Source organism: Bos indicus, chromosome 7 (genome assembly GCF_029378745.1).
Source record: "Bos indicus isolate NIAB-ARS_2022 breed Sahiwal x Tharparkar chromosome 7, NIAB-ARS_B.indTharparkar_mat_pri_1.0, whole genome shotgun sequence".
Lineage (NCBI taxonomy): Eukaryota > Metazoa > Chordata > Mammalia > Artiodactyla > Bovidae > Bos > Bos indicus.
This window is the reverse complement of record NC_091766.1, coordinates 9,302,367-9,316,313: the sequence shown is the minus strand read 5'-3', so window position 1 is coordinate 9,316,313 and position 13,947 is coordinate 9,302,367. Positions and strand designations below refer to the sequence as shown.

Here is a 13,947-nt window from a genome sequence, read left to right as displayed (position 1 = left end):
CTGTTAACAAATGAATGGTTATCACTGCCAATGAGATGAATTTGATTTTTTCCCCTACGTTTCAAGTGTCACTGTTGCTTCCCCACCTCTCAGTAATGAAATAGTTGTAACGTAGAGCTTGTTAGCATAACTCTTTTTCATATTAGGTACAATTTGTAATCCATATGGATATCCAACATGAGGGACATCAATTCAAACAAATATTCACCTCCCTTAGTCTGTTTCTAATCAACACACAAACATACTCAAACATAAACATGATACATGGACAAACATGAAAATAAAAGATGCAAAACACGAAAATATTTACAAAATATGCAACCGACAAAGGATTAGTCTCTAAAATGTGATAACAGTTCGTGTGGCTCAATATCATAAAAACAAACTATCCAATAAAAAAAAAGAGTCTTTCTAGTAAATAAATGCTCAAATACATCCCATCTTAAGCATTTAAAAACTGCCTTTAGTTCACTGCACAAGACTCTGAACCTAATATTCTATAATACAACTCCCCTTAACTGTAAATATCCTCATCCATGTTCTAATTTTACGGGAACTACACTATGCCTCGAATTCCTTCTTCATTCTCATTAAGCTGAACTTTCTATTCCATGAGTTAGCTGCAACAATACTCCTTGTATTTCTAAGTTCAGAAGACACTTCTCTTTTTACCACATGAAGTGAATTAATTATAGGTTAATTAGTCTTTCTAGCATAGACACATGGCAATCTCTTGTCTTAGCGCTAGAGTGGTCTGGTTCTTATGTAAGCTTAGGTAAAAGTGTTCAGGTTCATTTCTTTCTGAAACTTTTTCCCTCACCTACTTATTGAGTTCTCAGATGTACCTGGATAATGTCTCTATGAGAAAAATCTCTGTATGGATGTCTGAATTGCTGTCTGGATGATTAGCAATGGAGATAGAAACTCTGTTTCCAGACAAGCCAACAGGAAGGAGCAAAGCCTTGGTTCCTGAGCTATGATAAAACTCCAGAAGCAACTCTCCAGTACCAGGAATGAACACACTAAGGAATTACAGCAGAGGAGATAGTTATAGCTCCCTAGGCTGCTCCCTTAGGCACCGTTTCCATTGTTGTCCCAACTTCTGAGTTCATAATTTCCCCATGGGACGCTGACCTGAACACAAAGAAAATAATTGCTATTGAGTCTCTGTTCCCAAGAGACCAGATTAGTAGAAATCAGGTGAATCCAGTCTATTCTTAGTTCTCCATGAACTCTCTTGCCTTCCAGAAGTCTCACCTCATTACACCTAATCTCAACCTTGATCTAACGTTTTCTCCAAATCTGAGAATGATAACCTGTGTTTACTAGGTCCCATGGAGTTTCAAAGCATTGACTTATGAGGGGATGTTTCCCAATAACTCTAGAAAATTAGTATTCCCCTCTTCAACAAAAAATCTGTACATACATAAATGAACCAAATGTAAAATAGCTAGTTGGTTAAAACAAAAAACAACGAAAAAAACAGAAAGCCCTTTTTGATTTTTTTTAATGAATGTGAAGAAAAATGGCAGTAGAAAAACTATGACATCATTATACAAAAGGAAAGGACTCCCATAGACAATTTACAACGGAGAAAGTACATATCTAACAAACTCACAAATATATTCACCTTCACAGATAATGAAATAATTGAAAGTAAAGGTCATTACCATGTCTGGTTTGATATATTATATAATTTTCTTTCATGTGAATACCCACACTGAGAGGATACCATGAGAAACATATCTAATGAAATGCTATTGCAAGAGAATCCTTTCAAGAATTCTTTGGTCTGTGTTTCTCATTAATATACAATCAAGTATGCACCATCTCTTAAAATAAAAAGAATGCCACCACTTCACTGTGTATTCCCTCCTCTGCTAATAAGGATATTTCTCTACTCCAGTTAATTATGAAGATCCTTTGTCAGGAGCCACGTTAGGCATTACTGACAAAATAGAGGCATGGCCCTAAACCCCCTCCCTTTGTTCTATAGGCATGGACCTGATATGAAGGAGTTAGGCTTTGTGATTCTGACTTGTTTTTCCCTTTCCTCAGCTGAGTTGACTGAAGAGAATATTAAGGTGCTTATTGTTTTTGAGAGGAGCATAAGAAGGCATAAAGCCTTCTGCAGCTGCTCTAAAGAATAATTGATAAAGTTAATCATCAACATTTGTTCAAGGACTTCTACAGAAGACTGTTCCAGGGTGAGCACGCAGGCCACAGCTTGAGGCCATGGGAGGGATTGCTATCTGAAGCCCATTTGTGAGAAAAGTGTTTTATGACAAAGGAGTTTGCTGAATTTAGGGCTTAGGAATAATTAAAATAGTTAGAAGCTAAAGATTTAAGGATTGGTGTAATGTTAGCATATTCTACTATAGCTTATAGAAATTAGGGACTTTAGAGATATTATTAGCTAGAAGCCCTTTCTAAGAAAGAATGAGCTTAGGATACTAGGGGCAAACAGGACTTAGAAAGATAAATAAACTGAGGAATGTGGTATGCAGCCCAGACATTAGCACGAGTTACAATGTATTCACAAGGACACATGAGAAAAAGTAGATAAGAGAATCGCTGAAGAAGGAACTCCTTTTGAGGGGCAACAATGATTTTTGGAGAAAAATAAGTCTGGGTCAATGGGAACTAAACATATCAAACCTCTGACCTAATGCTTTTGTAAAAGTATACAAGAGAATCATAAGCTTGAAATAAACAGGCAGTCCAAGAAAACAGAAGAGAGGCTGCCTCAGTTTCTCGCTGACACCACACACCCCTTCAGGTTGAATCCCTGGCTGCTGGAGCTGGACTTTGGCAATCCTTAGACTTATTTTCCACTTTTACCAGAAGCACTTTACATCTCCCATTCTATCTTCTAATTGGGCTTCCAAGGTGGCGCTAATGGTAAAAAAAAAAAAAAAAAAAAACCCTTCTACCAATGCAGGAGTTGTAAGAGATGTAGGTTCGATACTTGGGTCAGGAAGATCCCCTGGGGAGGGCATGTCAACCCACTCCAGCATTCTCTTGGACAGAGGAGTCTGGTGGGCTACTTTTTGCAGGATCAAAAGAGTCAGACACGACTGAAGCAACTTAACACACACTTCAGTTTAATTTTCAATATTGACCTTGCTTTGCTGAGTACAGTATTCACTTCTTTGTTATCCATCATAAATAAATTAATTAATGAGGCAAACAAGCAACCAATCACAGTGAATTGCGGGCCATAATTTAGGGAGGATTGGCTCAGGTAAACGTTCTTGGTTTTCCTTCTCTCTGATTCACTCCTACAATGTCTACAGGGCTTTCAGACTCAAGGATTGTGATCTCTGAGAGGACAGTCTCCAGGAGGAATCACAAATTCCCCCTGGATGGTTGATGGTAGAGATTGAAATCTTCCCCCTGGAAAGATGGCAAGAAGGCGTGAAATACCGGTCTCTGAGTCAGGCTTTGAACACCCAAAAGAAACAATGGTGTCTCATTAAGCATTGAATTTGCAACTATGAAGAATTTTGCTCCCTATATCTGTTCGTTGGGCACATATTCTTCTTGTTACTCCAAATTATAAGTACAGATGTTCACTTCACTATTCTTTCCCCACTTTGAAGTGTCTCTCTTCTCACTGGGATGTCCAGACTTGGGGTAGAGGAGATGGGAGTCATATGAAATTTTATTTCCTTACCCTGTTCAATGGGATTCTCAGGTGGCACCGGTTTCCTTGGTGGTTAAAAAGGTAAAGAATCCGCCTGCAACGCGGGAGACCTGTATTCATTCCCTGGTTGGGAAGATCCCCTGGAGAGGGGAATGATTACAAAGCCCAGTATTCTGACCTGCAGAATTCCCATGGATAGGGGAGCCTGGTTGGCTATAGTCCACGGGGTCTCAAAGAGTCAGACAGAGGCGGTCCTAAGATGGCGGAGGAATAGGATGAGGAGACCACTTTCTCCCCCACAAATTCATCAAAAGAACATTTAAACACTGAGTAAATTCCACAAAACAACTTCTGAATGCTGGCAGAGGACATCAGGCACCCCTAAAGGAGGTAGGAAAAATATAAAAGACAAAAAAAAAAAAAGAGAGAGAGAGAGACAAAAGAGGTAGGGACCGAGCTCCATCCTGGAAAGGGAGTCTTAAAAAGAGAGAAGTTTCCAAACACCAGGAAACACTCTCACTGCTGAGTCTGTGGCGAGCCTTGGAAGCACAGAGGGCAACATAATAGGGAGGAAAAGTAAGTAAATAATTAAAACTCACAGATTACGAGCCCAATGGTAACTCCTCCAGCAGAGAAGCAGTACAGATGCCTCCACCTGCCACTAGCAAGCAGGGGCTGGGCAGGGAGGCACAGGCTGCATTGCTTAGAGTAAGGGTCAGGCCTGAACGCCCCGAGGGTAATCAGAGCAAACTAATTTGGGCTAGCAAACCAGACTGTGTGATAGCTACCATGCGAAAAGCCCTAAGACACCGCCAGGTCCGCGCATAGAACAAAGGGCTGAACAGAACCAGCTGGCTGCAGACCATCCCTTTCCAGTGACAGGCAGCCAGAGCTGGAAGGGGGCAATCGCAGCCCCAGAGAGACATTATCTACCAAATTGCAAGCAGGCTTCTTTGCTAACTAAGACTTCTTGGGGTTCTGGTCTGAGAAGGTGTGCCAGTTGTACACCCAGAAAACCGAGCGGTGGAGATGGGAAAGGCAATAAGTCGCAGTGACAGTGCTCGCCAAAGACCTCATCACCTGAGCTGCTCGGAGCTAGGAAGGGCACAAAACGCAGGCCCAACAGAGTCTGCGCCTCTGAGGACTACCCCAGTGCCTGAACCTGAGAGGCTTAGACCTTGGAGGTGCATGCAGCCCAGGGCCGGCCTCGGACAGTTCCCGGTAGAGCAACCTAGAGCCTGTGCTGTGTGGGCAGGGAGGGTGCAAGCACCGTGAGCAGGGGCAGGCCCAGTGTGGCTGAAACACTGGGAGCACACACCAGTGTTATTTGTTTGCAGTGTCCCTCCCTCCCACAGCCCGACTGAATAAGTGAGCCTAAAAAAAAGTGTCCACCACTGCCCACCTTGTGTCAGGGTGGAAATCAGACACTGAAGAGACCAGCAAACAGAAGAAGCTAAAACAGAGGGAACCATCTTGGAAGTGACCGGGGCAATAGATTAAAACCCTGTAGTTAGTACCGACTACATAGGAAGGGGCCTATAGATCTTGAGAAATATAAGCCAGACCAAGGAACTATCTGAAAATGAGCTGACCCCACACTGCCCACAACAACACCAGAGAAAGTCCTAGATATATTTTTACTACTTTTACGATCATTTTTTTTTTCATTTTTTTTAAACTTTTTAAAAAATTTAAGTCCTCTATTACTCCTTTAATTTTCATTTTTATAACCACTATTACTTTTAAAAAAAAAAGACTATTTTTTAGAGTAAACTTCATATATATATATATAAATAATTTTTCTGACTTTTTTTTTTTCTTCTTTTCTTTAATATTGTATTTTTGAAAATCCAACCTCTACTCTAGAATTTTAATCTTTGCTTTTAGGTATTTGTTATCAATTTTGTATCTTTAAGAACCCAATCTTCAGTACCCATTTTTACTTGGGAGCGAGATTACTGGCTTTACTGCTCTCTCCCTCTTTGGACTCTCTTTTTTCTCCACCAGGTCGCCTCTGTCTCCGCCCTCCTCCTTCTCTTCTCTACCCAACTCTGTGAATCTCTGTGTGTTCCAGACAGTGGAAAACACTTAGGGAACTGATTACTGGATGGATCTTTCTCTCTCCTTTTCATTTCCCCCTTTTATCCTCCTGGCCACCTCTGTCTCCTTCCTCCCTCTTTTCTTCTCTGTATAACTCCATGAACATCTCTGAGCAGTCCAGACTGTGGAGTGCACATAAGGAAGTGATTACTGGCTAGTTTTCTCTCTCTTCTTTTGATTCCACCTCATCTCATTCGGGTCACTTCTAACTTTCTCCTCCCTCTTCTCTTCTCCATGTAACTCTGTGAACCTCTCTGGGTGTCCCTCACTGTGGAGAAACTTTTCATCTTTAAATTAGATGTTTTAACAATGGTGCTGTATAGAAGGAGAAGTCTTGAGACTACTGTAAAAATAAGACTGAAAACTAGAAGCAGGAGGCTTAAGTCCAAAACCTGAGAATATCAGAGAACTCCTGACTCCAGGCAACATTAACTGACAGGAGCTCATCAAACACCTCCATACCTACACTGAAACCAAGCACCACCCAAGGGCCAACAAGTTCCACAGCAAGACATACCAAGCAAATTCTCCAGAAACACAGGAACACAGCCCTGAGCTTCAATATACGGGCTGCCTAAGTTACTCCAAAACCATTGACATCTCATAACTCATTACTAGACACTCCATTGCACTCCAGAGAGAAGAAATACAGCTCCACCCACCAGAACACCGACACAAGCTTCCCTAACCAAGAAACCTTGACAACCCACCGATACAACCCCACTCACAGCGAGGAAACTCCATAATAAAGAACTCCACAAAATGCCAGAATACAGAAAGGCCACCCCAAACTCAGCAATATAAACAAGATGAAGAGACAGAGGAATACACAGCAGGTAAAGGAACAAGATAAATGCCCACCAAACCAAACAAAAGAGGATGAGATAGGGAATCTATCTGTTAAAGAATTCCGAATAATGACAGTGAACATGATCCAAAATCCTGAAAACAAAATGGAATCACAGATAAATAGCCTGGAGACAAGGATTGAGAAAACGCAAGAAAGGTTTAACAAGGACCTAGAAGAAATAAAAAAGAGTCAATATATAATGAATAATGCAATAAATAAGGAGAAGGCAATGGCAACCCACTCCAGTACTCTTGCCTGGAGAATCCCATGGGTGGAGGAGCCTGGTAGGCTGCAGTCTATGGGGTTGCTAAGAGTCAGGCATGACTGTGTGACTTCATTTTCACTTCACTTCAATGCAATAAATGAGATCAAAAACACTCTGGAGACAACAAATAGTAGAATAACGGAGGCAGAAGATAGGATTAGTGAAGTAGAAGATAGAATGGTAGAAATAAATGAATCAGAGAGGAAAAAATAAAAAAAAGAATTAAAAGAAATGAGGACAATCTCAGAAACTTCCAGGACAATATTAAACGCTCCAACACTCGAATCATAGGAGTCCCAGAAGAAGAAGACAAAAAGAAAGACCATAAGAAAATACTTGAGATAATAGTTGAAAACTTCCCTAAAATGGGGAAGGAAATAGTCACCCAAGTCCAAGAAACCCAGAAAGTCCCAAACGGGATAAATCCAAATCGAAACACCCCAAGACACATATTAATCAAATTAACAAAGATCAAACACAAAGAACAAATATTAAAAGCAGCAAGGGAAAAACAACAAATAACACACAAGGGGATCCCCATAAGGATAACAGCTGATCTTTCAATAGAAACTCTTCAGGCCAGGAGGTAATGGCAAGACATATTTAAAGTGATGAAAGAAAATAACCTACAGCCCAGATTATTGTACCCAGCAAGGATCACATTCAAATATAAAGGAGAAATCAAAAGCTTTACAGACAAGCAAAAGCTAAGAGAATTCAGTACCACCAAACCAGCTCTCCAGAAGTGCTAAAGGATATTCTCTAAACAGGAGACACAAAAAGGGTGTGTAAACTTGAACCCAAAACAATAAAGTAAATGGCAATGGGATCATACTTATCAATAATTACCTTAAACGTAAATGAGTTGAATGCCCCAACCAAAAGACAAAGACTGGCTGAATGAATAAAAAATCAAGACCCCTATGTATGTTGTCTACAAGAGACCCACCTCAAAACAGAGGACACATACAGACTGAATGTGAAGGGCTGGAAAAACATATTCCATGCAAATAGAGATGAAAAGAAAACAGAAGTAGCAATACTCATATCAGATAAAATAGATTTTAAAACAAAGGCTGTGAAAAGAGACAAAGAAGGACACTACATAATGATCAAAGGATCAATCCAAGAAGAAGATATAACAATTATAAATATATATGCACCCAACATAGGAGCACCACAATATGTAAGACAAATGCTAACAAGTATGAAAGGGGAAATTAACAATAACACAATAATAGTGGGAGACTTTAATACCCCACTCACACCTATGGATAGATCAACTAAACAGAAAATTAACAATGAAACACAAACTTTAAATGATGCAGTAGACCAGTTAGACCTAATTGATATCTATAGGACATTTCACCCCAAAACAATGAATTTCACATTTTTCTCAAGTGCAGATGGAACCTTCTCCAGGATAGACCACATCCTGGGCCATAAACCTAACCTTGGTAAATTCAAAAAAAATGAAATCGTTCCAAGCATCTTTTCTGACCACAATGCAGTAAGATTAGATCTCAATTACAGGAGGAAAATCTATTAAAAATTCCAACATATGGAGGCTGAACAACACGCTGCTGAATAACCAACAAATCACAGAAGAAATCAAAAAAGAAATCAAAGAGTCGGACACACTGAGGATCTTTCACTTTCACTCCCACATGTTGCTAGTGGTAAAGAACCCACTGTCAATGCAGGAGACATAAGAGACGCCGGGTTCAATCCCTGGGTCAGGAAGATCCCCTGGAAGAGGGCATGGTAACATACTCCAGTATTCTTGCCTGGAGAATCCCATGGACAGAGGAGCCTAGCAGGCTATAGTCTGTGGGTGTCACAAAGAGTCGGACTCCCATCACTGAGTCAGTGATGCCATCCAACCACTTCATCATCTATTGACCTCTTCTCTTCCTGCCCTCAATTTTTCCCAGCATCAGGGGCTTTTCCAATGAGTCAGCTCTTCACATCAGGTGACCAAAGTATTGGACCTCCAGCATCAGTCCTCCCATGAATATTCAAGGCCGATTTTCTTTAGGATGGACTGGTTTGATCTCCTTGCATTCCAAGGGACTCTCAAGAGTCTTCTCCAGCACCACAGTTCAAAAGCATCAATTCTTTGGCCCTCAATCTCCTTTAAGAAAACTTATTTATGACAAACTCATTTTTCCCCCCTGTAAACTATGTTAACCTAGATATAGAAATGGATGAACTGTCCATAGTTTGGTTTTAGAGAGACGAGCACTACACCCAGGCACAGGATCATGGGTGAGCCTTAGAAGTACTGTATAGAGCTGTTGCCACTGCTGCTACTAAGTTCCTTCAGTCATGTCCGACTCTGCAACTCCACTGATGGCAGCCCACCAGGCTCCTCTGTCCCTGGGATTCTGCAGGTAAGAATACTGGAGTGGGTTGCCATTTCCTTCTCCAACTGTATAGAGACTGAAAGCTAATTACAGAGACTGGCAGCTAATTACAGACTCACAAGAAATCTAGTGTAACTTGGAACAACTCCAAACCATACCATCTCATTTGATAATAAATACATTATGTTTTAATATTTTATTTTATGATGGATGGTTACTCAGCCTGCTAACAAATATTATCATCAGTGGATTGATATTAAGAACAAAGATAATAATATATTGGTTGTTATATTTCACTGTGTTCTAACATTTGCAAATGGAATTTCCGATTACTCTCATCCAACGTTTTCCCCCCACACAACTCTATTAAAAAGTGACTTCATTGATGTTCTTTTCCTGATAGCCAGGAGAGCTTGCAAGAACATGCATGCTTGTGTACAAAACAGGCTGACCCTAGGTCTTATGTCTATAGAGGAAAGCACATTCTTATGATTCAGTTTTGATCGTGATAGTTGAAGGAATTGCTTTGTGTATGTGAGATAAATAGTGGATGATACTGCCCATTCACTGCTTATTTTGTTTCTGACAAAATTTAGAATGGATGTGAAGTTTTATTTAGAACAATGGAAAAAGTGATAGCTGTAGGCATCACCTGAAATTTTTAAGTAGGATGAGTGAGATAATTCAATGAGAAAAAATATGTGCATGGATTTATCTCTGGGCTTTCTATTTTGTTCCATTGATCTATATTTTTGTCTTTGTGCCAGTACCATACTGTCTTGATAACTGTGGCTTTGTAATAGAGCCTGAAGTCAGGTAGGTTGATTCTTCCAGTTCCATTCTTCTTTCTCAAGATTGCTTTGGCTATTCGAGGTTTTTTGTATTTCCATACAAATTGTGAAATTATTTGTTCCAGCTCTGTGAAGAATACCGTTGGTAGCTTGATAGGGATTGCATTGAATTTATAGATTGCTTTGGGTAGTATACTCATTTTCACTATATTGATTCTTCCAATCCATGAACATGGTATATTTCTCCATCTATTAGTGTCCTCTTTGATTTCTTTCGCCAGTGTTTTATAGTTTTCTATATATAGGTCTTTAGTTTCTTTAGGTAGATATATTCCTAAGTATTTTATTCTTTCCGTTGCAATGGTGAATGGAATTGTTTCCTTAATTTCTCTTTCTGTTTTCTCATTATTAGTGTATAGGAATGCAAGGGATTTCTGTGTGTTGATTTTATATCCTGCAACTTTACTATAGTCATTGATTAGTTCTAGTAATTTTCTGGTGGAGTCTTTAGGGTTTTCTATGTAGAGGATTCATTTTGATATTTGGCAAAACTAATACAATATTGTAAAGTTTAAAAATAAAATAAAATTTAAAATAAATAAATAAATAAAAGAAAAAATAAAAACAGGTTCATCAGTCACCTCATACATTTACACTGATATTCCATACTTTAATGAATATACATACAGCTTAAAAATAAATGGCATGTGTAATAATACAAAGCATCATTTAAAATTTGTTTAATTATATACAATGCCATCTCTGATTCATATTAAATCATATGACTCTGACTAAGTTATAATATGGCCGAAGATCACATTAAGTCAATTGATTTATTTCAGTTTCTGTGTAGACTACACTGGCAGATCTGTATTTGATAACCAGCTTTGCTAATGACTATGGTAGGGAATGTGTACATAGAGTCTGATAAAAGAATAGAATCCTATTCAGGAGAATAAAACCTAATGATCTTTTATAAAATAGACTGTTGTGTTAAGGTCTACATTATCAGGAACACCAGTTCAGGCCATAAAAAGGAATGATGGACCCAGAAGTGAAAAATTGTAGTCTCAGGTTTTTCCTCTCCCACAATGTTATAAAAATGAACTCTGTGGTTTATTTATTTATTTATTTATTTATTTTTCTGATGAAGTGGTAACTCATGACTATTCTTCTAGCAAAACTAAGATGCATCACCTGGGATGGTATTTGTCATTTTAAAAGAAATTGTTCTTAATAAACACAAGCAGTTGCATGAGATAAATGAGAATTTCCAACTTTTTGATATCAAAGCTTGGGGATGAAATAGGAAAAATAGGAATAAAGAACAGAAGGAAATAAAAATGGTTGAATATTGGACAGAGTAGAGTAATTAAGTGGGCAATTAAATTGTGTAAAGTAGTTGGTAAAAAATGAGAATTTTAGGAAATAAATAACAGGGCAACTTGTACTTCCAAAGTCTGATTAAAAAAATCACAAAGACAAGGAAGGTCCGAGGACCAGAGTGAAGACTTCAGGCAGAACAAACAGAACAAACAGCACTCCTGGCTAAGCCCAATTTGCATAGGGCAGGCCCAGGTGGAGGAAAAAAAACATATAAAAGAGGAGCCAAAGCGGTTTCTCACGGACTCTCTCTCCCGCGTGCATGCGTGCGTGCTCTCTCTCTTTCTTTCTCTCTCTCTTTCTCCCTCCCCACGCACTCCTCCACTCTCTTCTCTTCGAGTCTTGGATTCTCCTGCTATCTTATAAATAAAAATGGAGCTGTAACACTGGAAAAAAAAATCACAACTACTGACTCTGAGACTTTGAAATCTGCAATCTTGGGCACTTCTCCAAACCCAGAATAATTGACCTTTTTAGACTTGCCATCACAGAGAATCTTTTCAGAGCCCCCTTTATGTCTTTGTTTCTCAGACTGTAGATAAAGGGGTTCAGCATGGGTGTGACCACAGTGTACATCACCGAGGCTGTTGCACGTGAGTGTGAGCTGTGGGTAACAGCAGAGCTAAGATACACTCCCAGGCTTGTACAAAAGAATAAGGAGACGACTGAGAGGTGAGATGCACAGGTGGAAAATGCTTTATACTTCCCCTGAACTGTTGAGATTCTGCATATACAGGAAACTATCTTTGAGTAAGAATAAAGGATACCAGCCAGGGGACCACCACCCAGAAGCACAACTGTAAGATATATTACCATATTATTAAGAAAGGTGTCAGAACAGGCAAGTTGGGTTATCTGACTGAGGTCACAAAAAAAGTCATGGATTTCCAAAATAGTGCAAAAAGAAAGCTGTAACAAAATTAAAATTTGTAACAAGGAATTCAGGACACTGATGGTCCAGGACACCAGAACCAGCAGAAAGCAGAGCCGAGGGTTCATAATGACCATGTAGTGCAGGGGGTGACAGATGGCCACAAAGCGGTCATAGGCCATCACTGTGAGAAGGAAGATGTCCAATAATGCAGAGAGTAGGAAAAAATACATTTGTGTGATGCAGCCTTCATAGGTTATAACTTTGCTCTGGGTCTGGATGTTCCACAACATCTTTGGGATAGTGGTAGAGGTGAAACAGATGTCTACAAAGGATAGGTTGGAGAGGAAGAAGTACATGGGGGTATGTAGGTGGGCGTCTGAGCTGACTGCCAGGATGATGAGCAGGTTTCCAAACACGGTGATCAGGTACATGGAGAGGAACAGTCCAAATATGAGAGCCTGCAGTTCTGGTTCCTGTGAGAATCCCAGAAAAAGAAACTCTGAAATTTCTGTATCATTCCCCAATTGCATGCAGTAGGAGTGACTGCCTGGAAACAAAACAAAACAAACAAACAAAAAATGACATGACTAGTTTTATCTGAAATTGGAATTGTAACAACGTTGAAGTTCTACAATTTTGCATTCAAAAATTAAAATCCATAATTTTTTGTATGAAAATTTCTCCTTCAAGAGATCCCCTGTGCCATCTCTGAGTACCAACTTATGGCCCATATCCAGCCTCCTCCCCAAATGGTCATGTATGGAGGAGTTTAGATGAGAAATGCTGCCATGTTTTGGGGAATATAAATTGAGGACTGACCTACTTCTAGATAAAGAGCATACTGTACTGAAAGATAGTTGCTATGAAGAAAGCGATCTAGTATGAAGAAGAAAGTTAATGGTGGGGGGTATTATGCTTTATTTTCTTGGGCTCCAAAATCACTATGGATGGTGACTGCGCTATGGAATTAAAGGATGCATGCTCCTTGGAAGAAAAGCTATGACAAACTTAGATAGCATATTAAAAAGCAGAGACATCACTTTGCTGACAAAAGTCCTTATAGTCAAAACTATTGTTTCTCCAGTAGTCATGTACAGATGTGAGAGTTGGACTATAAAGAAGGCTGAAGGCCAAGGAATTGATGCTTTTGAACTGTGATGTTGGAGAAGACTCCTGAGAGTCCCTTGGACTGCAAGATCAAACCAGTCAATCCTAAAGGAAGTCAGCCCTGAATATTCATTGGAAGGACTGATGCTGAGGCTGAAGCCCCAATCCTTTGTCTATCTGAGGCAAAGAGCTGACTCTGCAAAAAACCCTGATTCTGGAAAAGACTGAAGGCAGGAGGAGGAGAGGGCCACAGAGGATGAGACGGTTGGATGGCATCACCTGACTCAATGAACATGAGTTCGAGCAAACTTCAGGAAATGGTGAAATATGGGGAAGCTTGATGTGCTTCAGTCCACGGTGTTGCAAAGAGTTGGACATGTCTGAGTGAACAACAACAACAAAAATATTTTATGGAGTGTTCAGATAGTCTGCCAAACATCTGAACAGAGACCTCATGGAAGTGAAGTCCGGAGATGTGAGGTTATCTGAAGGAAATGTGTGTGGTGGACAGAGATAGTCCCAAGCGGAAAGGACCTGAAAAGGTATTTGTTTTAGAAAATCAAGT

General features: G+C 39.7%; 1 protein-coding gene across 1 annotated transcript; it reads right to left on the bottom strand.

Annotated features, from left to right (window-relative positions):
- Positions 1-11,806: 11,806 nt before the first annotated feature.
- Positions 11,807-12,805, bottom strand: LOC139183960 (olfactory receptor 7A10-like). The gene has a single exon (XM_070792257.1). It carries the CDS (start codon positions 12,803-12,805, stop codon positions 11,807-11,809), a length of 999 nt encoding a protein of 332 aa, XP_070648358.1.
- Between the last annotated feature and the right edge of the window lie 1,142 nt (positions 12,806-13,947).